The following is a 27,075-nucleotide window of genomic DNA, read 5'->3' on the forward strand; positions in this document are numbered from 1 at the left end:
GCTCAATTTAAGCATTTTTCACTGCATTCAGTTCATTTTTAGTGTATAGTTTGCAACTAAATCATCTTTATCAGCTTGAAATAAGTCATTGCACGAAAAATTAGAGTTGAATATTGTAAGAGAGTATAGACACTGCCATAGAGACTTGTCACAAGATCATGGTAAGACCCTCTCATTGCATCAAACATTGGGAAGTTCATTGGGGAAGGGTTAAATCCTTAGGAAACTTATCATGGAAAAATACATATGCATAAGCATCAAAAGCAAAGGAAAGATGCATTAAACACTATCATGAGCATGCTTAAAGCACAAGTGCATGGGATGACCATAACACACATCATGGCATCCACACTAAAAACAAGAACCAAATCTCAAGTGGCAACAAGAAGAACGACGTCCACACCAAAGAAGCTGTCAAAGAGCCAAGAGTCAAGCCAAAGAGTAAAGACCAAGAGCCAAGAAGCAGTCAACAAAGTGAAGACGAAACAACATCGACATGAAAAACAAAGGAAGCAACAAGGGATCTTCATCAAGCAAAAGCAAGGAGATCTTGAGCCACCAGCACTAAGCAACATTGAGCCACTAGCACTAAGCAACATTGAGCTACCACCACTACCCTAGCCATCTTGGGGTCACCATACAAGTAGACACCCATCTTATCATATTGTCTATTGTGTAGATACCATACGAGTAGACACCCATCTTATCATCTTGTTTGTTGTGTGTATCTACCCGACGACCTAAGAGTAGCCAATTGAGCATCTAGGGGGAGTAATGATCGTTGTAACTCATACCTGACCACCTGAGAGTAGGTAGTTGAGCACCTAAGGGGGTAATGATTGTTGAAACTCACACCCCACCACCTCTAAAAGTAACCTTTGAGGAGCTAGAGAGTAACCAAGACAAAGAGCCTTTGAGTAACCTTTGAGGAGCTAGAGAGTAACCAAGACAAAGAGCCTTTGAGTTACCTAGCCAAGTTAGAAATGAGGGGGAGTGATGATATGTTCTAAACCTCACATCCGACCTATTTGCATAGCCCAAAGATTTGGCAATAAGGGGGGTGTTGAGAAATGTGGTATCAAAGATCACAAAGGAAGAGGTAGGGAGTGAGTTGAGAAGCCAAGAAAGTGCAAAGCATAGCATGAAGCCATGTAAGTAAAGGGATTTATCCCACATTGATGTACAAGCCCAAGGGTGTACCTCCTCATATAAAAGGGGGCCATTTTAAGCAATGAAATCATATGACTTACACACATCTCAAGCCTCTTGAGTACAAGTCTTAATCTTGTGACCTAATTATGCTTGAGTCTATTGCACACATTCATCATCATAAGTAAGCTTAGATTACACCCGCCTTAGATTAATTCACTCTAATCACATTAGCTTTAGTGTAGGATTAGTCCTAATCATCTTGCTCATGCACATGTTGTCCATGGATTTCAACAATAGAGTACACAAAAGCTAAGTGATGGTATCTGTGTAGAGGGAGGCTCCATAATCTGTGTGGTCGAATGTCAGTCTCTGGAAGAACATGGCCTCTATTACTATTGGTGGGCCTTGAAAGATCACCCTCTTTATTTGGCTTGCTGGCACACAAGAGTTTGGCAATTGGCACGTGGTTGGCCATTGACGACCGACTAAAAGCTTGTCCAAGGTTTAGCCTTCCTCAGGAGTCTTAGTGTCATTATCTTTGGGATTGCATGAAGGCTCAATAGGTTTGGCAGTGGTTTCTCCGCATCTCCACCCGTACAATCTCATGTGGCACAGATCACATACTCGTGATGATCATCCACAGAGAGAGAGAGAGAGAGAGAGAGAGAGAGAGAGAGAGAGAGAGAGAGAGATTATTTACAGGGAGAGAGGAAGGGCATGGAAGCTTAAGTAGGAAAAAACATCGATTTCATAGCTTGAGAAGATGGAAAATTAAATCTTACACAAAGTAGGGAACTTAATACAAGATTTGGATACTTAATTTAGAGGTTATGATTTTGAGAAATCTTTTATGAGTATGCATAAAATAGCATTTGGGGAATGTGAGAACTGTTTGGGTAGAAATTCAGAATTCAAAATTTTGGGTAGAAATTAAAATTGGGTTACTTTCTAGCTACTTTGGCAGAACAAGTCCCAACCCCCAAAGAATTAACTTGGGAAGAGGATGGGAATCGAAGGTCTTTCAACTTTAGTAACTTCAGGTAAGGTCCCTACTTTGCGGATGAAATGTACACTCTATCCCCCTTCTCATGGGTCTACCTCACAAATTAGTAAATGTTTTTTTAATAGCAAATGGTTTAAAATTTTTGCAACAAGTCACACCCACCCCAGAAAAAAAAGAATTTTAACCCACGCTGTGTGTAACGAACCAAAAGGCTTAGAGCATGGGCTCCAACTGAGGTGGCACTGGTGGCTACAAAGGGAAGGAGGACGCAACACGTACAGCAGATCATATGATTTACATGCCATTTAGGAGCCCACTGCAGACCCTCCCTCCCCAGTTTTAGATACAAAATGTGTATGTATGATAGCTGTTTTGCATTCTCTTCGCCACATTCGTGCGTTAATTGATTACGGTCCTTAATCATGGCCTTAATTCAGGTACTTTGTGCTTTACATCAGTGCGTTAATTATTAAGCTTCTCTTCTTCATCTTCTTAGGCGAATTCCTAATTAGGTTTATTTGGGTCCGCGTAAGTTTTAGTTTAATTTGATTTGGGTCCTCTTAATTTGAGCTTAACTCGAATTGGGTCGTCTTCATTCTTCAGTTTTCCCTTGCCTGTGTGTTACCTAGAGCTTCAATTGTTGTTTTCTTTGTTCAATTGGATTGATTTGTTTGCCTTTCTGCACATCTCTGTGTCTCCCAGAACAGACTGCCGCCTCTGCGGCTGCCACAGCCGAAGTCATCTCATCAGTCGCTAGCCGCGGGTTGCCAGTTACTGGCTGAGTCATCGGGTCATCAGCTTGCCAGTCTCCAGTTGCAGGTCGTCAGTCACGAGTTGCAATCGCCAGTCACCACACATTGAGACACTCTCCTTCCCTAACGTTTCCCTGAGTTTCTTGACTTGATTTGGGTCCTCTTCATTCACTCATTTTGGATCTGTTAAAGACTTAAAGACATGGCCAAACATGGTATATATTGAGACATCCCTTTTTTCTGGCAATGCGGTCTACTAGGCTATGCAGTCTGTGAACTATTACCATGCCAAGTCCCATGCCCTGCAGGGGTCTTCCTACTGCGCATCTGCAACACAGATTCGGCAGTTTAGATGATGAGAAGACTAATGTGCCCATAAGCTGCCCCGCAACCTCTTCCTCTTTTGATCACATGTCCTCGGTTCATCTCTCTTTTCCTCATAGTAAACAATCTCAGCAGAACGTTCATAAGATAGTGAAGGAGGCCATGGCGACATGTGCTCAGTCCCATTGCATAGATGATTTTCCTTCCAATCAAGCTGACAATGTGGAAGATAGTGCCTTCACCCCAAAGAGACCTTCAATGGCTAGCAGGAGCCGGGTTCAGGAGAAAATTTCAAAGAACATCACAAAACACCACTTATCCAAAGACCAGTCATCCAGTAGAGGTGATGGCAGCCAAGTTATTTGCGTTGAAGTCGCAGGAAGAGGAACTCAGTGGAAGTACATGGCAGCAAAGCAGGAGAAGGGCAAGAAAGAAAGCAACAGTTTTCAAGTTATCAACATGAAATTAAACCAGAATCCATTTTCTGTAAGTTCATCAAGCCAGGATATACCCTTCTCCTGACCTAGGTTCATGTGTTTGCTAGTATGCTAGGGTGGCTTGATATGTTTGTTGTGCTCTAATTTCAATAATTTGCTGATGTCAAAGCAGGATATAGTCGCTTTCGTAAGGTCTTGTGTAGTTCCAGAAGGATACCCAGAAAGCGTCTCACCATCTTACACGCCCTACATGCATTGGCGGGCCGTGAAGGTAGTGTCAAGTGTGTATTGTACATATGTAGGTATGCATGCATCTAGCCAGATATGTATTTGAGATCTTAAAGGACGTTGCATGTTGTGGCTCTGGTTGCGAGTGCAGTATTTTTTTGGAGGTGCTATGAGCGTCTTCACCACCAGGTCATTATTACATGCTCTTGGAGTTTCTCAGGGGGCAGCTTCTACTGCTGTGGCTGCCAATTGGGTCATCAAGGTAGGCAAAATATTGGCAGCCTAAGTAAAAATTTCCTTGACTTTATACAAGCTCAGTAATTAGTAACTTACTAACACTTATTTAGTACTAAGTCTCCATAATTGAGCCACAAGTTAACATAAGATGTAACTCATCAGTATTGCCAGTCTAGTTAAGTCGGCCATGACATCTTTACTGATTGACTGTTAAAGGATATCAGCCAAAAGAAGAGTGCAACCTTTGGCTTTTACCAGAACTCCTAAATACGAACCGTGGCTTTTACCAGAACTCCTAAATACGAACCGTTTGACAGGATGGAGCAGGGAGGATTGGGAAGATGTTGTTTGCTCGACATGGGAAGAAGTTTGATTGTGACATGAAACAGGTTTGGATTCCCGCCCTTCCCCCTCCCCCCCACATGTGGACCTCCCAATGCATGAACATCTTGTTTCAGCTAGGAGAAAGGAAATGCAGAGAGCTTATAAGCACTCATATTGATGCTTGGTCAGCTGCGATTTATGGGTGATCTTTTGATGGAGTTTGGAGCTGCCATAGAGCTTGCTACTGTAGCTGCTCCCAACTTTTTTCTACCTTTGGCATGTGCAGCAAACGTAGCCAAGGTTTGTGTATGTTATTTTTGCATATATTTGTGTCAAAAGATTGTCGTTTAGAGATTTTTTGTTCCAACAAAGAGCCAGTTCACAAGAGTCTGCGGGTGAGTCCGAGGAAATTTGGAAGCTCAGATTATTCACATTGTATGCTTGGGCAGGAGATCATCTTCACATGCTTTGTCTGGACTTTGAACAAGATTTATAACTAAAAGTGGTAGAGGCCAGCAAGCTGCAGGGGGGGTTGCATGAGTGCGATATTCTTCCATTGGTTGCCATCTAGGGCATCTCTTGTCTGGGGTGGAGCTAGTGGAAAAAAACAGTGAGATCTTGTAGGACATACACCTCAGCAACCAATAGCAGATGTGACTGCCAAGTATGTAAAGATGGCTGTGCCTGATCTTCTCCACAACCTGATGGCGCTGTTTCAGTCAGCACACTCACTCCTCGTTTGTGGACGTGTGTGAATCGTGTCTTAACTGATCAGCTTGTTTGTTGAAACAGAATGTTGCAGCTGTAACATCGACGTCAACACGTGCCCCAATTTACAAAGCTTTCTCACGGGGTGAGAACATAGGTGATGTGACAGCCAAAGGCGAATGCATAAGCAACATTGCCGATTTGGTAAATTCTTTTCTTTTTTGACATACCTTATTTACAGCAGTATTTCAACTTTTTTGCCAAGAAAACCTTTTAATATCTTAAATCTGGCACGATTATAAGTGATGACCTTTCCCCCTGGATCTGATACTGATCATAAAAGTCTTCCTAAAGCATTTTTATATTCTACTACCGCTTCTAGTCTAGGCCTTTTAGATGACCCTTTCTGTAGAACTCTTTGTACTGCTTTCTAAGCATCTTACATTCTACTAGTAGTCTAGGCCTTTTATATTATTAAAACATAATATTCCCCTACCCTAGTGTAAACACACACAGAGAGAGAGAGAGAGAGAGAGAGAGAGAGAGAGAGAGAGAGAGAGAGAGAGAGAGAAATGAAATGTGAAATGTTATATTAACGTCTTCAAAAGGCCAAAGTGACCTATGAGACCAAAGTTACAACCATGTGACATGTGATACACTGTGTGGAAAAGAAAAGAAAGAACTGAAGGTAAGTATCTAGCCCTACAATACATCAGTAGGGAGCATCCGGAAGCAGCAACTAGGGAGAGTGGGAAGCTAATGCTACTAGTCAAAATGGGGTACATGAGTACATGGATACATGAATACATGAATATGGGGGAGTACAAAAGTGACAGTGAGTACAACAGTATATGGCTGGAGTGATAATCATCCTAGGAGCTCTAGCATGGGTCTCTGCCGGATGGCCTGGATATCTGCCATAGTGAGATGCGTGGTCGGATGAGCCCGATGCCTTGCAATGATGCTTTGAATCCTTCGGTGTAGGCACCGTCTCCGATGTGAGGATCCGCGAACCCTCGGGCGTATGGATCTGCCCAACTGGATAGCTCTCTTAGCTGGAGTCCCACAGGGTGCCCACTGCTGGGCTGTCGGCTGTGTGTCCCTCTGGGTAGTCCCTCTAAAGAAGTCAGTAATCTGTCTCTGTGTGTCCTCCTGGGTAGTCCCTCTAAAGAAGTCAGTAATCTGTCTCTGTGTGGACTCCCTGCCAGTCGGGCGTTTGCTCCTTATGATAATGGACTCTCTGAGCCTGCGGATCTCCAGGAGATAAAAACCCAAGCATCGCTGATCAATAGTCCATGACTATAGCTAGTGGTCCAAATCCCTCTCTGAAAAGGCAATGGTAGTGCGCCCTCGAATCTCATAATATGCTATGCAGCGACAGATGTAGTGCTCCTCCGTCTCTGGCTCTCTCCAACAAATCTGACAAATCCTGTCCCTTAGAGGTATGCCTCTAAATCTGCCTGTCTCTATCTCTAACTGATGTGAAGAGGTGCGGATCTGCCCAATGGCGCACCTCAATCCATGAGACAGATGGGTATCCATGTAGCTCGGTTTAAGTATAAAGCCATCCTCAGTGGTGCGGAGAAGATGCTCTCTATAGAAAGCCATCTTCGTCCCCAACTCCTGTGAGGGCTCTAGCCATGTCCTCCTAGTGTCCAACTGAATGAGGTCTTGTCTGATGACTCTACTAATCTCATAATGTATCAAGGTGAGAGAGGGTGCCTCCAGAGAGTACTGGAAGGGTGGAAGTCTGTCTAAACTGAACCTGTGGAGCTCAAACCAGGATGCTATCTGTGCATACCAACATGAAGTTTCTCCCTCCATGGCTAGCTGATGAGAGGACTCTAAAGCAAGTCATGCATACCGGTGTCGGGGAAGCTCCCAGGTGCTATGAATGAAGGACACTGATTTGGCAAGAGCCTCGACTACGGTCGGTGGTGCTCCCATCTTGGCTCTGATAATCTCATGGGGTACCGAGGCCTTAGCCCGAATCATCCTGGAGATCATGGACACAAGTGGTCTCTCCATCGATTTCCATCCATCGTATGTGCGTCCTGATCGACTATGACGATCTAGGCTAGGCCCCCAGATCTGTACTCCATATAGCATAGCCGATGTGACCAGCGTGTCAAAAAGCCATAGCTTAGTGCGTGGCTCCTGAAATTGTACCTGTGAGCACATCCTCTCTAGACCTCCTAGTGCTGCATATCCTCTAGTCAATCTGGCCTCTGCTGCCCCCCTCATGGAAAATGTGGGCCCAGGTGAACACCACTCCAAGATATGTGTATGAGTCAACATACTCCACTGTCTCCTGCCCATATGTCAAAATAGGCGCTGATCTCCAGACCCACTGAGCTGTAGTGTTAAACACCATAACCTTGGTCTTACCAAGGTTAATTGAGAGCCCACTGTCCTGTGCATAAGCATGTAAAGTATCCAAGTGCCTGTGCATACCCTCTGGTGAGTCTGCTATAAGCACAATATCATCAGCATATAAGAGCAGAGGTATCCAAGTGCCAGCCAACTAGGCTCCTCTGTCCCCTCGTGTCCCAATATAATCAGAGATCTCATCAATGTATAGTCCAAATAGAGTCGGAGAGAGCGGGCAGCCCTGTTTCACCCCTTTAGTGGAGTGTACTGGCTGGGAGAGACCCTCTGAAGTCCGCACCTGCCCAACTACTGTCTCATAAAGTGCCATAATACCCCAAATGAGCTCACATGGAACCCCCAAGTCTTGTAGCTTGCGCATCAGTCTAGCTCTGGGCACTGTGTCAAAGGCCTTGCGGAAATCCACAAAGCCACAGTAGATCCTCCTTCCATGTGCTCTGCCCTCCTCAATGATAGCCCTGAGGGTAAAGATATGATCCAAAGTAGAGAATCTCCTCCTGAAATCGGCCTGTCCCTGAGCTCGGACCCCTTGTCTCTCTGCCCATCTGCTCAACTTCTGCTCAAGAATAGAGGCATATAGCTTGGCAAGCGAGTGACCAATCATAATGGTGCGGTAGTTAGTCGGCAGGCTTGGATCTCCAGACTTGAGTACCGACACAATCGTGGAAGTACTCCAAGTCCCAGGAAACCCCTCACACATGGCTCTATTAAACATGAGAGCTAGCAAGTCTGCAATCATATCTCTAGCATGTATGAAATGCTCGGCTACAATGCCCTCATGATCCTGTGCCCTCCCTGTATGCAATCTGTTGATGGCCCTCCTCACCATCTCTGCTATGAAGAAGGTAGAAGGGGGTGGACAAGGCTCTGGAGGGTTCGGTAGTGGTGGCTGCTTTGGTACTGTGTAGAGGGAGGCTGCATACTCGCCCCTTGTATCTGGAGAGGTAATGGCTAGAGGCGGGGGGTGCTCTCTAAGCAATCTCCAGGCCTCCCTAGAATCCTGACTCAAAAATAGCTGATACATGTCTCTCTCCAGCCGGGCTAAGAATGCTCTCTTCTTCCGCCGAATGAGGCATTGGAAGATGATGCGTGACTGTCTATATGTAGTAACACTTGTGGCCACCTCTCTCTGTAGCTGGGCTCTGAGCTCCCTACAGTCATCATCATACCAACTATTCTGGGGTATGCTCCCAGGACGTGGTTGTACTGTGGGCTGCGTGTGGGAAGGCCGTCGCTGCAGCTGTATGTAAAGCCTCTGTCAGGATCTGTGTGAGCTCTGCTAATGGCCTCTGTGGATCCTCTGCACTCAACAAGCTGTAAATCTCTGCGGTGTACACTCCATCAGTCTCTCTACAGAAGGTATATCTCGGGTGATAGGAGGACTGCCCAACCTGGCGGGTACTGTAGCGAAAATCCATAAAGGAGAGAAGTGCATGATCCACCGTAACTCCGATGGGCTTGGGGCCAATCGCAAAATCCTGGATACTCGGGATGAAGGTTGGCGAGGCTAAAACATAATCCACTGTGCTGGCCCCATGTCTGTGTGGAAAGCAAGTAAAGCCACTGGCAAGCGGATACCTCTCTAGGCCATTTAAAATGGCCAGCCCATGTGCAGTCCCCATCTCCAAGAGGTATCTCCCATACTCAGTACACTTCACCTCATCCTGTGATCTCCGGGTCAAACACATCTCCTCCACATCTCTCTCTCTCAAGTTTCAACATCTCCTCCGAAGTGTCAAAGAAGGAGGTCTGGTAGTACTGAGCCATTCGAGCATTAAAGTCCCCAAGTATGATAACATCTCCCTCCCTGGAGAACTCCCATATGTCCTCATCTAGAATCATATATGGAGATTGCCCCTTGGGCGCTGCATAATGAGATGTGCTGGGTGGAAAGTAACATATAGCAATGTATAGGGGTCTACCCTCATCTGCCCTCACTCTGACCCACATGTACCTCGCGCTCTCATCACGGCGCATAACATGGATGAGTGGCTGAAGCTCCTCTCTAAAAAGAACTGCGACTCCTCCAGATCCATGACCACCATGCTTCGAACGGGCCTCCTGTCTACAAGTCGTCTCCCATCTGTATCCCGCCACTCTCGGTAATGTGCTACCTGGGGCCTGATGTGTCTCCGAGTAGAAGATGATGTCCCTATCTCTGAAGCTGTCCTCAAAGGCCCCCACATCCAGTCTCAATGCTCCGTTGCAGTTCCATACTGCAAGTCTCAGACTGGTCCCATAGGTCTCGCACCGTTAGGTGGTGCGTCTCTCTAGTATCACCATTCTGCCTCCTCTGTAAAATGCTAGCTTCCCTTTTTCTTTGGCTGCCCTAATCTCCGGCATGCACTCCCTTATATGTGCTAGCTGTGCCAACGTGAGGTCATCTCCTAAAAAGATGCCCGTTTTCTTAAGGGCGGAGCGCTTGGCCTAGAAATCCTTCTTGGCCTCCAAGGTGGGAAAGCGTAAAATGAGAGCTCTCTCCTCCATTCTTGTCTTTCTTGCCCACTCTCCAAGCCCCCGTGTGTGTAGGCCTCGAAATGCCCATGCGTGTGTATAAATCTTTGGCTTCCTCCTCTACATTGTCACCGTCCTTAAGACCCGTGATCCGCACATGAAGTTCCCTTGTCTTTCTTCTTTGTTCCTCCTCAATGGTTAGGTTGATAATCTTCGAGGTAGATGTGCTTTTGGCCTCCTTGTTCTTACCTTTCTTGACCACTTCTATCCATTTCTCCGTTTCATCTACTTGCTTTTGCGTCTTCGTGAGCACCTCCACCCACGAGGAGGTCTCCCGGCCTTCTTTTCTTCTCCCTCTTGAAGCGTTCTCACTTGGGCCTTGATGGTGTTCAGCTCCTCCATCATGACAGGCTGAATTTCACCTTCCTCGAGCTTATGTTGAGCACGTGCTTCTTCTATCTCCTTCTTGAGATTTGCGATCTCTGCATCTTGGGCTGCTATCTGCGCTTCAAGCTTCTTGATTTTGTCAAGAAGGCTCCGGTTGACCGTATTAATTGCATTGTCCGTCTCTTTCTTGTGTTGTTGGATGGCTGCCTTGATCAGGTCTTCAATGTCGATCCTCTCCATCTTATCTTGGGCTGAAAAAGGCTGGTTTCGGGTTAAAAATTAATTAACCCTTGGCCATAGGAAGAGCTCCGTGCGTGTCTGCAGCGCTTCCCACAGAGAGAGAGAGGCCAGAGGGGGGCTGTTGCGAAGAGAGAGAAAGATAGGCAGCAAGCGGGAGAGGGAAGTAGGCGGGGAGAGAGAGACAGAGAGAGAGAGAGAGAGAGAGTGGCGGGAGGGGGCTACGAGGAGAGAGAGAGAGATGGCCGAGTCCTTTTGGGGCGATAAGAGAGAAGAGAAGAGCTTGTGGGGGCGCAGTGAGAGAAGCGAGTAGAGAGAAGCAGGCGAAGTGAGAGAAGCGAAGAGCTTGTGGGGGTGCAGTGAGAGAAGCGAAGCAAAGAGAGAGAAGCAAACAAAGAGAAGCGGGCGAACAGAGAGAAGCGAAGAGAGAGGGGGAGTTGGCGGAGGGTGGAGTCGACCAGCTGGGGGGCGCACAGCAATCGTGCAGCAGGCGCATGGTGGGCAGCGAGCAGGAAGGGAGCGGTGGCTACACGGGAGGCGGAAGGGTCAGGCGAAGCGAAGGAGGGGTCAGCGAGGAGGGAGGCGGTGAAGGAGGGGAAGGCGGGAGGCAGCCGAGAAGGAGGCGAAGCGAAGGAGAGCACACAAACTCCCAGCAATCGTGTGGTAGTCGCACGCTGGGCAGCGAGCAGGAAGGGAGCGGCGGCTACACGGGAGGCGGAAGGGTCAGGCGAAGCGAAGGAGGGGTCAGTGAGGAGGGAGGCGGTGAAGGAGGGGAAGGCGAGAGGCAGCCGGGAAGGAGGCGAAGCGAAGGAGAGAGAGAGAGAGAGAGAGAGAGAGAGAGAGAGAGAGAGAGATTTTATTAACGTCTTCCAAAAGACCGAACTCGGCCTATGAGACAAATCGGTGTACCTGTATGGGGTATCCTCTGTCATCCCAACAAAATGAAAAAGTACTGAACTAAAAAGCTGAATCTGGGTGTGCAATAAGTACAATGAGTGGGGGAGGGGATGGAGCTCTACTACTAGGAGAATGCAAAGCTATATGCCTGGAGTATACAATCATGATATGCAACCTAGCTAGCTCCATCCTCTTGTACCATACTGGGGGTATAAAATGGTATACATCAATGAAGGGGGTGTCCACAGCTCCCTGAAGAACATGCCCGGGTCTGCTCTGAAGCGAGCAAGTCGCTCCGCACCCTCCGTGTGAAGCTGATCTCTGATCTCTGTCATCTCTCTCTGGTATAGGCGTGGTGTCCGAAAGCCAGGTGTCCTCTGTCTCCTCCGGGCTCTGAGTGTCTCTGCTCTCTGGAGAGTAATTCCTTGCCGTGTAGGGGCTGGGAGTGGGATGGATCTCTGAAAAAATGTAGTAATCTGTGTCTGTCGTCCCCCCTCTGGAGCTGTCTGAGCCTGTAATGATGTCTCTCTGTGACGCTGTATGTCTAGAATGAATCTCCCCAGTATGCGCTGGTCTGCTGCCTCAAAGATCTGGCGTAGCCTGTAGGGAATGTGGCTCTCTGAATAAAATGGGATATCTCTCTCTGATGGCTGTATATGCTCTGCATCTGCATACGTAATGCTCCTCACTCTCCACCTCCTCTCTGCACAATCTGCATACCCTCTCCTCTTGGGGGATCCGTGCTGCTCTGCCAGTCTCGATCTCCAATCGATGTGATGAAACTCTAAGCTGACCAGTAGCCACTCGGGAGCCGTGTGGTAAAAAGCCCTCCATGTATCTAGGCCTCTCTATAAATCCATCATCAGTGATACTCATGAAGTGATCTTTGTAGTATAGCATCTTCGGTGGAAGAGGCTGTGTAGGCGATATCCATGTCTCTCGTGTATAGAGCTGCCATAGGTCCTGTCTCAATACTCTGTTCCTCTCACTATGAGAGAGACGGATATGTGGTGCATCCCTGTCATACTGGAATCAGTGGTAGAGAAAGCTCTCCTGAAGCCTGCCTGCCCTAATGAGCGTAAACCTGCCGCTCAGCATATAAGCTAAGCTCTTGCTCCAACACTGCACCATGGAGTTTGTTGGCCAACACGTGGCCAACCATAACCGTCCTGTAGTTGCTCGGATCGAGCATATCCCCTGTTTTGTGAATCGGCACAATGGTGTGCATCGTCCACTCCGCAGGCAAACCCTCTGCTAGTGCCCTGTTAAACAGGTGTGCAAGAAAAGGAGCCAAAGAATCTACTGCATATATGAGATGCTCACCCTGCAGGCCCATCTGCCCCAATAGGACGAGGTGGAATGGAGAATGAGGTGACAAGCTGTGATGCCTCCAAAGACCCCATAATGTAGTCTATGACCGTGCAATGGTCCGTGTATGACCCCCATGTGGGAAGCATGTCAGCCCTCGTGATCCCGGCCACTGTAGCATCCCGTTATAAATAATGAGACGATGCCTGGCTCCCAACTCTAGTAAGTGGTCCCCATAATGTCCTCTGTCTGGTCCAGTGTCCTCTGATGCTCGACTAGCCCCTATCTCCTGTGGATCCACAGGGTGGAGGATCTCCATGTCATCATAGTCATACACCTCACACTGTCTGCTCTGTGTGTGGGCATTGAAGTCGCCCGAAGAAATACTTCCCCTAGTGTAGAATAATGCATAATCTCCTCTGAAACAGACAAGTGTATGGCGAGGCTCCTGTCTCCTCCTCCTGTGGCATGTCCTCTGTAATGACATAGGAGGATCCTGATGGAGGAAAGTAACATAGGGCTATGTATATAACCCTGTCCTGTGAGAGCTGTAAGCTGATCCACATGTATCTGGCCTCTGGATCCTGTGCTACCACTCTTAGTCTCCCTTGTAGCTCCCGTCTAAATAGAACTGCTACTCCCCCCGACCCTCTCGAGGTACCCTGGCGTGTGGTCCTCCTTTATGCTGACTCCCACTGGAATCCCTCTACTCCAGGTAGCCCTCTCTCTGGGCTCTGATGTGTCTCTGTCAGAAGTATGATGTCTCTCCCCACCATAACATGCTCCAATCGTCCAGGCTGCACCCATAGTGAACCATTACAGTTCCATACTGCCATGTGTATCTCTGTCAGTGGCCTGGTCTGTGTCCCATAGGCCCCAAACCGCTAATCCATGGGCCGGCCATCAATGATGACCCGACCATATCAATAGAAGGCCGGCCTTCTTGCCTTCTCTCCTCGCGTGCAAGACTCGTGGCATGCAAGCTCTCCTATGCTCAAGCTGCATCCTCGTGAGATCATCATCCAATAAAACAGGAGCTCCCTCTAAACCTCGTAGTATGACCCTCTTCCTCATGAAATGATATGATATATTAACGTCTCTAAGATGGCATAATGGCCTATGAGACCAAAACTGAGAGTACATCTGAAGTTGGTGTCTCATCAAAGAGAACAACCAAATGAAACTGAGAAGTACAATAAAACGACTATCTAACAGTTATAAGAACTGTAAGTAAGACTCCTAGATGATACGGAGTAGAAAATACTGGAAAATGTGTATCAAGTAGATCCATGTATGCTGATTAGTTGAAGTGCTGCCCTCTCCTCAGATCAAATATCTCCGCCATGGGGCTGTCTAGAATGGAGAGGTCATAGAAGCAAGGTAGGCACCTCCGATGCCGAGCAATAATGGCTCTATCTGGCGATGGTGAGGATGCTGTGGTCGGGATCCTGGTGGGCATGGCCGACGAGCACGACATAAGATGATTGCTCTATCAATGGTGACTCCCTGGGAGCGCGGCTGGTGTCCTGATGGCGATGGTGAGGATGCTGTGGTCGGGATCCTGGTGGCGCCGACGAGCACGACATAAGATGATTGCTCTATCAATGGTGACTCCCTGGGAGCGCGGCTGGTGTCCTGATGGCCCGATGGAGGAGGTATCAGGAGGTGTGTGGGCAGGGCTGCTGGTGCTGGTGCCAAAGAAATCTGTTAGGATCCTCTGTCTAGATACATCATGGCTCGGTCTCTTGTTTGCCAAGGGGGTCTCTTTGTGTCTGTTGAGCTCAAGTAGGAACAACCTCAGGCATCTCTGATCCTCAAACTCAATGACCCTGAGTAACGGCCGAAAACCCTCTTGGTGGTAGAGGCAGTGATATCTCCCTCGGATCTCATAATAGACTGCACATCGGCAAATGTAGTGCTCCTGTGTCTCTGCCTCCTGGTACCATAGCTGACAAATGCGGTCATCCGAGGTTTGAAGCACATATCGCCCTGTCTCAATCCGCAGTTGGTGTGATGAGGTGTAGATCTGTCCAATGGCACAACGTATCCCATGTGATAGGTGTACATCCATGTATGCCGGGCGGGTGATGAAACCATCTGGTGAGAGGTGCAGAAAATGGCTCTTGTAATGAGCCATTTTTGTGCCTAAGGGCTCAAGGGGAGTAGTCGATGTCCTCTTTGTGTCCACTGTGACGATATCCATCCGCAGTTCTGCTCTGAGCGGGTGAGATCCAAAAATGGACAATCCAAGCTGTACTGAAAGGGTGGGAGTGCCTTGTCAGAATATGCAGTGGAGATGAAGACAAGATCTGAAAACACAAGAGCAAGTGCATTGCAGAAAAACACAGCAATAGAGAGGGAGAGAGAAAAGCGTATAACTCCGCTATATATACACAAGAAAATCCTGGTGACTGAATACAATGAGTGGGGGGCCAAGGGGCCATTTTATATGGCCCCTACAAGCAGTTGGCCTGCTGTAGAGATAGCCGACAGCTACCTGAAGGTACCTGACCAACAACAATCCAAGTCAGCTACAGAAGACCTGTCGGCCAGTAGTACCTGAGTCGGCCAGCTGTGGGAGTCTAATTGGATACCACACAGAGGCAGGTGGGCAGCCGACAGCCCTCCACATAACAGAAAAAATAGGGAAAAATATGGAGAGTGGGGAAAAATGAGAAAACACCTAAATCGGGCGGGCACACCCACAACAGAGCCCTTGGTGTAAATATATAGACAGGAGATGACTGCTAACACCCCCTCTCAACTCCTAGATGTGGAACCAACCCCAGAGAGCTGGAGTGCCGCCGGAGCATAGCCTGAGATAGAGACTTCGTTAAGAGGTCCGCCGCATTGTTATCCGTCGAACAATAAAGAAGCAAGATGTCACCAGCCAAGATCTTCTCACGTCCAAAGTGATATTGTATCTCTATGTGCTTGGTCTGGGCATGGAAGACCGGGTTTCGAGCAATAGCTATATAGCTCTGGTTATCGCACTGGATGACTGTGGGCTCCTTCTGTGGAAACCCAATCTCGCCAAGCAACCTCTGCAGCCACACAACCTCGCAAGTAGCACCACAAGCAGCCCGGTACGCTGCCTCTGTCGATGATAAGGCAATAGTTGGCTGCCTCTTATTGCTCCATGAAACTGCTGTTGAGCCGAGGGAAAAACTGTAGCCTGATGTGGATCTCCTCGTGTCTGGATCTCCTCCCCAATCTGAGTCACTCCATCCATGGAGTCTGACTGCATCCATCAATCCCCCTCCTGTGTAGAAGAGTCCAAGATCCTTTGTACCTTGCAGATACCGCAAGATTCGCAATCTTGCATCCTTCTTTGGAATGTGTACATACGCATCGCTCCCAACACACGGAAATGGGAGACATCAGGTTTCTTGCCAAAATATGCCTTAAAGGCAGTCATGTTAGGTACTGAAGTCGTCGAAGATCGGTTGAGGATATGGACAGCCGTAGCCGTAGCCGTAGCCATAGCCTCTCCCCAAAGTGGATGAGAAAGATCACGATGCTCTAGCATCGTCCTCGCCATCTCCACCACAGTTGTGTTCTTGCGTCCTACTACTCCATTCTCTGATGGCGAACCTGTATTGGCCAGTTCCCTCTTGATGCCATGATCTGCACAAAATCTCACGAAAGCATTTGAAGAGAATTCACCTGCTTTGTCAGCCCGAAGATTCTTCACCTGCAATCCAGACTCTTTCTCCACCATCACATGCCACTCCTTGAACCGAGCAAAAGCTTGGTCCTTCTGAGAAAGGAAATAGACCCATGTGAATCTGGAACAATCATCAACAAGCAGCATGAAGTATTATAGAGATCCTCCCAAGGATGGTGTCTGCAGAGGTCCACACAAGTCAGTGTGAAACAACTCCAATGGTTTCGAAGCCTGCGTGGAAGCCTGCTTCGGAAAGGATTCCTTGTGCTGCTTACCACGTATGCAAGAAGTGTAACGTCCTTGCCTGCTGCCAACATCTAGCAAGCCAACCACCATTTGGTCCCGGAAAGCTCGCCGTGTAGCACATCCACATTTAAGTGGCCAAACCGAAAGTGCCACAAGTCACCAACTTGAGAATCTGTCAACGAGGAGAGTGCAGAGAGTTTGTAGATACCATTCTCCACGCCGCCTTCCCAAACAACCTGGCCAATCTTGCGGTCTCGTAGAGCAACTGAATGCTCAAACTCCACTCGGAAGCTAGTCTTGCATACCTCATGCACTGACAATAGATGAAAACCAAGTGCTGGGATGTAAAGAACACGAGAGGAATGCTTAACCCCCTTGCCGTCGAGAATGATCTCCATCCGGTCCTCACTGTGTATCAGAATTGTGGAATTCTCGCCAATGAAAAAGCGACATGACTGCCGTTTCAGATCCAAAAAGACGTCATGGGAAGGAATCATGTGCCTGGAAGCACCATTGTCGAGAATCCATTCCCGAGTATCCTTTGCGGTGAAGCCAACTGCCTCCTCGCTCGAAGAAGATGAAGCATCTGAGTCCATCATCTCTAAGTGCACAAAGGTTGCTGAAGTTGAAGAATCAACACTCTTCCTAGTCCACTTAGGACACTTCCTCCAATAGTGGCCTTTCTCGCCACAATCATTGCAAGTCCTCTCAGCCTTTAGTTTCTCTCGGTCTGCGTCAGGCTTCTTCTCAGAAGACTTCTCCGATAAAGCCTTCCCTTTGCCCTTGTTATTATTCCGGCCTTTCGACTGTTGGCCAGTTAAGGCCTCCGAACCTCCGCCAGTTAAGGCCTCCGAACCTTCGCCCTGTGGAGGGTTCGTGAATCTTTCCTCCTGGTCCAAGACCATGGGCACAAGCTCCTCCCATGTGATGCTGCTGAGCCTGCCACTGGTAATCAAAGAAGAGTAAAATGTTGAGTACTGAGAGGGTAAATGTGACAGCAACGTGATGGCCATATCCTCCGATGATATCTCTTTCCCGGCCTGGAGAAATTCCTGCAAGGGTGGGTGGCTGGGAAAAAGAAAGAACTTAAACCTACAAGTGGCTGTCCAGCAAATCAGCCCGCCTTCCTCTTGTTTCTCCTCTTTCCAAATGGTCCAAAACAGTCCACCAATCAGCAACAAAACAGCCCCTCTCTTGCTCACACAGTTCCCAAGATTTATCAAGAGCCTGGAGCTCTGATACCATGTCAGAATATGCAACGGAGTTGAAGACAAGATCTGAAAACACAAGAGCAAGTGCACTGCAGAAAAACACAGCAATAGAGAGGGGGAGAGAGAAGCGTATAACACTGCTATATATATAGACAAGAAAATCCCGGTGACTGAATACAATGAGTGGGGGGCCAAGGGGCAATTTTATATGGCCTCTACAAGTAGTCGGCCTGCTGTAGAGACAACCGACAACTACCTGAAGGTACCCGACCAGCAGCAATCCAAGTTGGCTGCTGCAGAAGACCTGTCGGCCAGCAGAACCTGAGTTGGCCAGCTCTAGGAGTCTAGTTGGATACCACACAGAGGCAGGTGGGCAGCCGACAGCCCTCCACACAACAGAAAAAATAGGGAAAAATATGGAGAGTGGGGAAAAATGAGAAAACACCTAAATCGGGCGGGCACACCCACAACAGAGGCCCTGGTGTAAATATACAGACAGGAGATGACTGCAAACATGCCTCTATCCACAAACCATGTAGGTCAGACCATGATCTCATCTGAGCATACCATCAATGAGTATCTCCATCCTATGCCAACTGTATGGATGAGGTCAATGCCAATTGGGAGTACCTCTGTTGAGGGAGCTCCCATAGCCATTGTAAAAAGGTAATTGCGTGGAATAGGGCCTCGGTCACTACTGGTGCAGCACCCAACTCAGCCCGAATAATCTCATGTGGTACCGATGATTTGCTCCGAATCATGCAGGCAATCATCATAATTAGTGGTCTCTCCATATGCCTCTAGAGTCCATCCCTCATCCGTCCCTCTCTAAGATCTATGATGTATGGTGGGCCCCCAAATTGGAGCTCCGTTTAGGAGGGTCGGTGTGACAAGTGTATCAAATAGCCACAATTTGGTGCACGGCTCTTGAAACTGTATGTGTGCGCACTGCCTCTCAAGTACCCCCAAGGCTGCATGCCCTCGAGCTAATCTAGCTGCTGTTCCCCCCTTCACCGAGAAACACGGTCTTGTGAAAGTAACCCCCAAATAGACAAATGACCTGACCTACTCAACCGGCTCCCCTCCGAAAGTGAACTGATACTCTGATCTCGTTACCCATGCCTGTGTGGTGTTAAACACTCAACTCCATCTCCGCCTCCCCGTGTAATGAAGTCAGCCACCTCATCAATGTATAACCCAAATAGCGTGGGGGAAAGTGGGCATCCTTGCTTCACACCAATGGTGCTAGCAATAGTCTCGGACATACCTCATGGACATTTGGCTCGCCCAAAAACCTGCTCATATAATGCATAGATGCCCTATGTCATATCTGCTGGTATGCCAAGAGACTGCAGGTGCTGAAAGAGCCTCTCTCGTGGTACTGTGTCAAATGCCTTGCGGGAATCCACAAAGCAGCAATAGAGCTTTCTCTTCCTCACTCTGGCCTGATCAATCATACATCTCAAAGTGAATACATGGTCAGTGGTAGAGAAAGCTCTCCTGAAGCCTGCCTGCCCTGATGAGCGTAAACCTGCTCGCTCAGCATATAAGCTAAGCTCTTGCTCCAACACTGCACCATAGAGTTTGTTGGCCAACACGTGGCCAACCATAACCATCCTGTAGTTGCTCGGATCGAGCATATCCCCTGTTTTGTGAATCGGCACAATGGTGTGCATCGTCCACTCCGCAGGCAAACCCTCTGCTAGTGCCCTGTTAAACAGGTGTGCAAGAAAAGGAGCCAAACAATCTACTGCATATATGAGATGCTCACCCTGCAGGCCCATATGGTCGGCGGCCCGTCCATGCTGTAGGCGGCGGATAGCTTCCTTTACCATATCGAGTGGGTAAAGAAGCTAGATATGGTAGGTCGAGGCTCTTGTGGTGGCTGAGGTATAGGTGGCTGTTGTGGGGCGTGGTATAGGCCCTCTGTATATGTGTGCCATGTCTATGGGTCTGCAATAGGTGTCAGTGTTCGGGGCTCTCTGAAGTGCCGCCATGAGATAGGGCTATCTCTACTCATGAAGAAATGAAAGATCTCTAGCTCCTGTATCTTTGTGAAGGCCCCCTTTTGTGGCGAGTAAGTCTCCTCATCTCTCTCCTCGACTCCTGCTCTGTGATGGCTCCCAAGGCTCTCTGTATGCGGAGCCGTGAGTATAGGGCTCTGCACTCGTCATCATACCATCTGTTCTGGGGCATAGTCCCAGATATCGCAGGCTCTCTTGAGTGGACACGATGTGGGAAGCTCTGTAATGCAACGGTGTGTAGGAGTGATGCCAGCTGGGCTGTGATGGTATCCATAGGTGCCTGGGGATCCATGAGTAGGAGCCCATCCTCTACTTTGCTAGTGTATTATGTCTGCCATGTCATGTGTGAAGTAGATGGTAGTGTGTGGTGTCGGTATGTGGGGGGCTGGTGATACTGGTGATCTAGCTAGTGAAAATGCCAAGTATGTATGATCTGCCCCAATAGGACGAGGTGGAATGGAGAATGAGGTGACAAGCTGTGATGCCTCCAAAGAACCCATAATGTAGTCTACCACTGTGCCTCCGGTCCGTGTATGACCCCCATGTGGGAAGCATGTCAGCCCTCCTGATCCCGGCCACTGTAGCATCCCGATATAAATAATGAGACGATGCCTGGCTCCCAACTCTAGTAAGTGGTCCCCATAATGTTCTCTGTCTGGTCCAGTGTCCTCTGATGCCCGACTAGCCCCTATCTCTTGTGGATCCACAGGGTGGAGGATCTCCATGTCATCATAGTCATACACCTCACACTGTCTGCTCTGTGTGTGGGCATTGAAGTCACCCGTAAGAAATACTTCCCCTAGTGTAGAATAATGCATAATCTCCTCTGACAGACAAGTGTATGGCGAGGCTCCTGTCTCCTCCTCCTGTGGCATGTCCTCTGTAATGACATAGGAGGATCCTGATGGAGGAAAGTAACATAGGGCTTTTTGGAGGAAAGTAACATAGGGCTATGTATATAACCCTGTCCTGTGGGAGCTGTAAGCTGATCCACATGTATCTGGCCTCTGGATCCTGTGCTACCACTCTCAGTCTCCCTTGTAGCTCCCGTCTGAATAGAATTGCTACTCCCCCCCGACCCTCTTGAGGTACCTTGGCGTGTGGTCCTCCTGTATGCTGACTCCCACTGGAATCCCTCTACTCGAGGTAGCCCTCTCTCTGGGCTCTGATGTGTCTCTGTCAGAAGTATGATGTCTCTCCCCACCATAACATGCTCCAGTCATCCAGGCTGCACCCATAGTGAACCATTACAGTTCCATACTACCATGTGTATCTCTGTCAGTGGCCTGGTCTGTGTCCCATAGGCCCCAAACCGCTAATCCATGGGCCGGCTATCAATGATGACCCGACCATCTCGATAGAAGGCCTTCTTGCCTTCTCTCCTCTTGTGCAAGGCTCGTGGCATGCAAGCTCTCCTATGCTCAAGCTGCATCCTCGTGAGATCATCATCCGAGAAAATAGGAGCTCCCTCTACATCTCGTAGTATGACCCTCTTCCTCATGAAAGTAACCCTCTCTGTCTCTCCTGCAAACTGTAGGATGAGGGCTCGCTTGCGTGTTGATTCTTTCCCGGCTCTCCATGCTTTGGTGAAGGGGAGAGGGTCCTCTTCCCTGTAGCCGAGCTTCATGCATAGAAGCTGTCCATCTCGGGAGTGGAGTCGGGTGTCTCGGTTATAACTGTGACTCGAATGTTGAGGCGGCGGCCATGCCTCATCTTCTCCTCCTCAATGGTGGTGTGAATGATTTGGTGTTCTTCCCTTTGAGTCTCCTCCCTCACTTCTTTACGGATGTTCTTCTTCACCACCTCAACCCATCCTGACTGCTTGGCTTCGAGTTTTCCCTCCATGTCCTTTGTGATCTCCTTGGAGATCTCTTCTTTGATGGCCGTGAGAGTGTTGTCATTGATCTCTGTGGGGTGTTGGACTCACACACTCACACACACAAACCTGCACATTAGGGTTAGGTGCAGGGTAGAGAAGCTCACACACAGAAATGAGAGAGAGAAATGAAATGAAATGAAATGTTATATTAACGTCTTCAAAAGGCCATAATGACCTATGAGACCAAAAGTTACATCATGGTGGATCTGATACAATGTCTGGATAAAAATAAAAAAAAACCCAAAAAATGAAAAATAAAGATGATACTACTGGTACCTAGAAAATGAAACTGGAACTGGAATATAGCGAGGGGGGGGGTACGCTATGGAGGTGAGTGGAATATAGTGAGGGGATACAATATCATGTGGGACGGAGGGGTACACTATGGAGGTGCGTCCATCTCATAGTATATGCCGCATCGGACACTGGCGGATCTCCTCAATATCCTCTGTGGTCAGCACCCTGACTGGGTGTCCCGCATGCCTCGCAAGAATAATCCGAATCTGCCGCTGCAACCTCCGTCTATGCTGGGATGCCCCCCTCCGTAGTCGTGGGCGTCTGGACCACCCAAGCTCAATCGCACGATCAATCAGTGTACCCCTGGTGTGGGCGGTATCCATGTCCTGCTGCTGCTGTGGTCCATCTGGCACAGTGATGGCTGGACTAAAGAAATCTGTAATGTGCCTCTGAGTCTGGCTCTCTGTGTGCCTAAGCAGGCTATCTCTATGTCTCCGCAGCTCAAGCAAGAACAATCCCAAACACCTCTGGTCCTGGTACCCCATGACTCTGGAAAGTGGTCCAAAACCCTCTCTGAATAAACAGTGGAAACGACCACGTATCTCATAGTATGCAGTACAATGGCATATATAATGCAGCTCTGTCTCTGGCTCCCCATGGCATACTCGGCATATCCTAGCCTCAGCTGGTATACCTCTATATCGGCCAATCTCAATCTCAAGCTGGTGTGAGGATGTGCGAATCTGACCAATAGCACATCGTACTGCATGAGACAAGTGTACATCCATGTAACTGGGTCTGATCACAAAACCATCTGCTGTGAGCTGAAGAAAATGCTCTCTGTAGAAAGCCATCTTCGTGCCCAGCTCCTCAGTCGGCTGTATCCATGTCCTCCTAATGTCCAGCTGAACTAAATCCCGACGGATGAGTCTGGTAATCTCTGTCCGTGTGAGAGTGAGAGAGGGTGCCTCCAGAGAATACTGGAAGGGAGGCAATCTGTCCATGCTAAAACCATGTGCCTGGAACCAAGATGTCATCTGTCCATACCAACAAGCCGTGTCTCCCTGTAAAGCTAACTGTCGGGAGGACTCCAAGGCGAGGCACGCATATCTGTCTCGGGGGAGATCCCACAAGCCATGTATGTAGGAGACTGATCTCGTAAGAGCCTCAATCACCAGAGGGGCAGCCGCCAGCTCTGCTCGAATAATCTCATGAGGTACCACGGCCTTGGCTCTTATAATCCTTGCAATCATAGATACCAAAGGCCTCTCCATACCTCTCCACCCGCCTGCGCTATGATGGCCCACTGAAGGTCCCCATATCTGCACTCCATAAAGCATAGCTGATGTCACTAGAGTGTCAAAAAGCCAAAGTTTCGTTCGAGGTTCTTGAAACTGAACCTGCGAACACATCCTCTCCAAACCACCCAGGGCTGCATGTGCTCTAGTCAATCTAGTCTCTGCTGCTCTCCTCATCGAAAACACTGGCCCACTGAATACTACCCCAAGATATGTATATGCATCTGTATACTCCACAATCTCTTGCCCATATGTAAATGTGGAAGCTGATCGCCTAACCCACTGTGGCGTGGTGTTAAACACCATAACCTTGGTTTTGCCAAGGTTGACAGACAATCCACTATCATGTGCAAACTCATGTAAAGCATCCAGATGACGCTGCATACCCTCAGGGGAATCAGAGATCAACACAATATCATCAGCATATAACAATAGTGGGATCCATGTACCTGCTAGCTGGGCTCCTCTGTCCCCCAATCTCTCAATGTAGTCAGAAGCCTCATCCACATACATACCAAACAGTGAAGGAGATAACGGGCAACCTTGCTTCACTCCTATAGTGGAGTGAACCAAAGTAGAGACCCCCTCTGGGGTGCGTACCTGTCCTGCAAAACTGATCTATATAAAGCCATAATCCCCCATATGAGCTCTGTGGGTACCCCCATCTCCTGTAATCGCCTCATCAATCTGGCTCTGGGCACTGTATCAAATGCTTTGCGGAAGTCCACAAAGCTACAATAAATCCGTCGCCCATGCGACCTGAGAGAGAGAGAGAGAGCCAAAAGTGTGGTATCCACAAAATGCAAGTCAACCCTTGCATGTGTGCCACATCCATATAATATAGAACTACAAAATATATTATGTGTCCTTTCACACTTGATGTCCAAGGGGAAAAACCACATGGGAAAAAGTGCCCTTGGTTAAGCCCTGTTCACACATAGCACTACCATAAGTGAGCATATGCCTACAAATCCCCCCTGTAGTGGAAGTGTGAACCTGTACAAGGTAGCAGATCACTCTCTGTATGAGAGTAAGCCCAAAGCTTTGCGGAAAGCTTCAAACTTTTCTCGAGGTAAAGCCTTTGTGAATAGATCTGCAACATTATCCTGTGTAGGGCAATAAGATAAACTGATCTCCCCTGCATGTAGCCTCTCTCTGACATAGTGATAATGAATCTCTATGTGCTTGGTACGTGCATGAAATACTGGATTTCGTGCCACGGCCATAGCACTCTGGCTATCAGTGAGAATGGTGGTGGGTGTCTGCTGACACTCACGAAGATCAGCCAATAGTCTCCTCAACCATACACAATCTACTGTAGCTGTAAAGACTGCCCTGTACTTAGCTTCACAAGTAGATGTAGCAACAGTGGGTTGCTTTTTACTCAACCAAGATATGCATGAGCTGCCAAGAAAAAAACAATTCCCACTGGTGGATTGCCTGGTATCGTAATCACCAGCCTAATCTGAATCACTGTATGCATAAAGCTGCAAGCTGCCCCCCCTGGGATAGAACAAACCAAGATCCAGGGTACCCTTAAGATAACGAAAAATGCGTTTGACTGCTTGCCAATGCTTTGTGCCTGGGCTGTGCATGAATTTGCTCAACAAAGACACCCCAAAAGATATGTCTGGCCTCGTGTTACACAAGTAAATGAGGCATCCCACTGCCTGGCTATAAAGGCCGGCCTCAAAAGGCTCTCCAATATCATGCATAGTAAGCCGTACACCTAATTCTACTGGAGTAGAAATGGGCTTACATTCATCCATGTGAAACCTTTTTAGCAAACTTTTTATGTACTTAGTTTGCTGCATAACAATGCCATCATCTGTATACATAAACTGTATGCCGAGATAGTAGTGTAAAGGCCCCAAATCTGACATATCAAATTCAGCTTTCAAATCAGCTTTGAAATCTGAAATTTGTGCTTTGCTTGTACCTGTAATGAGCATGTCATCTACATACAAGATGACTATGAGAATATCGGCATCGGTTTTCTTCACATACAATGTGCTTTCAGCTGGACTATTCTCATAACCTTGGCTGGTTAGATGAGCATGTATCTTATCATACCAAGCTCTTGGAGCTTGTTTTAACCCATACAATGCTTTGTGCAACCTGCATACTTTATGTTCCTCACCAGGAACTACAAAACCAATGGGCTGATTTACATATACTTCCTCCTGTAAATCCCCATTTAAGAATGCAGTTTTGATATCCAATTGATGCACTTTCCATCCTTTATGGGCAGCCAATGCAATCACAGATCTTATTGTGGTCATTCTCGAAGTAGGAGCAAAAGTTTCTTCATAATCTATTCCCTTTTTCTGGGAGTAGCCTTTAGCCACAAGTCTTGCTTTGTACCTGTCAATAGTACCATCAGACTTTCTTTTGACTTTGTACACCCACTTTGTGCCAATTACATGCTTGCCTTTAGGCAATTCCACAAGATCCCATGTATTATTCTTCATGATAGAAGAAATTTCAGCTTGCATAGCTTGCAACCAATGCTTATTCTCATGTGCTTCTTCATAAGAAGAAGGCTCTTCTGAATCAAAGAGACCACCCATTGCGAATGCAGACTCCCCACGATGTACATTCAAGGCATGGCTGGAACTAGCCCTTGTTCTACCTGTGAGTGGAGCTGCAAGTTTGCTTTCTTGCAAAGTTTTCAGCAACCATCTTGGCACTGACTTGGCTGTGTCTATGGCTGTTTGCTCTTCCCTGACAAGATCTTCCACTTCTTCCACAGAAGGGGGCTGAATGGCTGGCTGGTCCACATGTTCTACATGTGGATTTTCTTGTGTAGGGGCTGGCTGATCTGAATCCCCCCTAATTGCAATGGGTAAAAGTCCATCAAACATGTCCTGTATGCCTGTATCATTGCTTTTATACAAGCTGACCATGGGCTGTTCTGAATTTTCAGCAAATACCACATCTCTACTCACAAAAATCCTTCGTGTAGTTGGATTATAAAGACGGTATCCTTTGCTTTCATTGCTGTAGCCCACAAAAATGCATTTAATTGCTTTGTCATCAAGCTTTGTTCGGAGTTGTTCTGGCACATGTGCATATGCCAAACACCCAAATGTACGCATATAATCCACTGTTGGCTTTCGGCTATACCAAGCCTCAAATGGTGTTATGGTTTTCAAAGCTTTTGTTGGACACCTGTTCAACACATGAGTTGCACACATTATAGCTTCCATCCAGAATTTGTGAGGCAACTTTTGTGCTTTCACCATGCATCTTGCCATCTCCATGAGAGATCTATTTTTCCTCTCAGCTACACCATTCTGCTGCGGTGTATAAGGCACAGTACATTGGTGTTTGATGCCCTTTTGAAGCATATAATCCTTGAATGCATTTGACATGTATTCTCCACCTCTATCTGAGCGGAGTGTTTGGACTTTATATGCACACATATTTTCAGCCATTGCTACAAAGTGTCGAAAGCATGTAAACACATCTTCTTTTGCTTTCAAAGGGTAAGCCCAAGCAAACCTGGAGTAGTCATCAATGAATGTGATGAAGTAAAGATGCCCCCCTATGGATGGTGTCCGCATTGGACCACATACATCACTATGTATGAGCTATAATTTACTTTCAGCTCTAACAGCTCCATCTTTGGGGAATGGTTTCCGATGCATCTTTCCCAAAATACACCCCTCACATAC

General features: G+C 47.7%; 1 protein-coding gene across 4 annotated transcripts in view; it reads left to right on the top strand.

The window, feature by feature from the left end:
• The first annotated feature begins 2,337 nt into the window (after positions 1-2,337).
• The window catches only part of LOC147618718 (protein root UVB sensitive 6-like), a 79,016-nt gene continuing 54,278 nt past the window's right edge, over positions 2,338-27,075 (top strand). For 2 of the 4 annotated variants that reach the window (XM_086773749.1, XM_086773752.1), the window contains exons 1-7: positions 2,338-2,592; positions 2,858-3,717; positions 3,841-3,939; positions 4,048-4,158; positions 4,451-4,522; positions 4,647-4,757; positions 5,250-5,369. In XM_086773749.1, the coding sequence (XP_086629875.1) occupies positions 3,193-3,717; positions 3,841-3,939; positions 4,048-4,158; positions 4,451-4,522; positions 4,647-4,757; positions 5,250-5,369 (1,038 nt within the window). In that variant the 5' untranslated portion in view covers positions 2,338-2,592; positions 2,858-3,192. Of the gene's footprint in view, positions 2,593-2,749; positions 3,718-3,840; positions 3,940-4,047; positions 4,159-4,450; positions 4,523-4,646; positions 4,758-5,249; positions 5,370-27,075 lie in introns of those variants that run through there. The other 2 variants (XM_086773751.1, XM_086773750.1) reach the window with 2 other exon arrangements.

The sequence above is a fragment of the Cibotium barometz genome, chromosome 34, assembly GCF_041138505.1.
Source record: "Cibotium barometz isolate CiBa-2024 chromosome 34, ASM4113850v1, whole genome shotgun sequence".
Taxonomy (NCBI): Eukaryota; Viridiplantae; Streptophyta; class Polypodiopsida; order Cyatheales; family Cibotiaceae; genus Cibotium; species Cibotium barometz.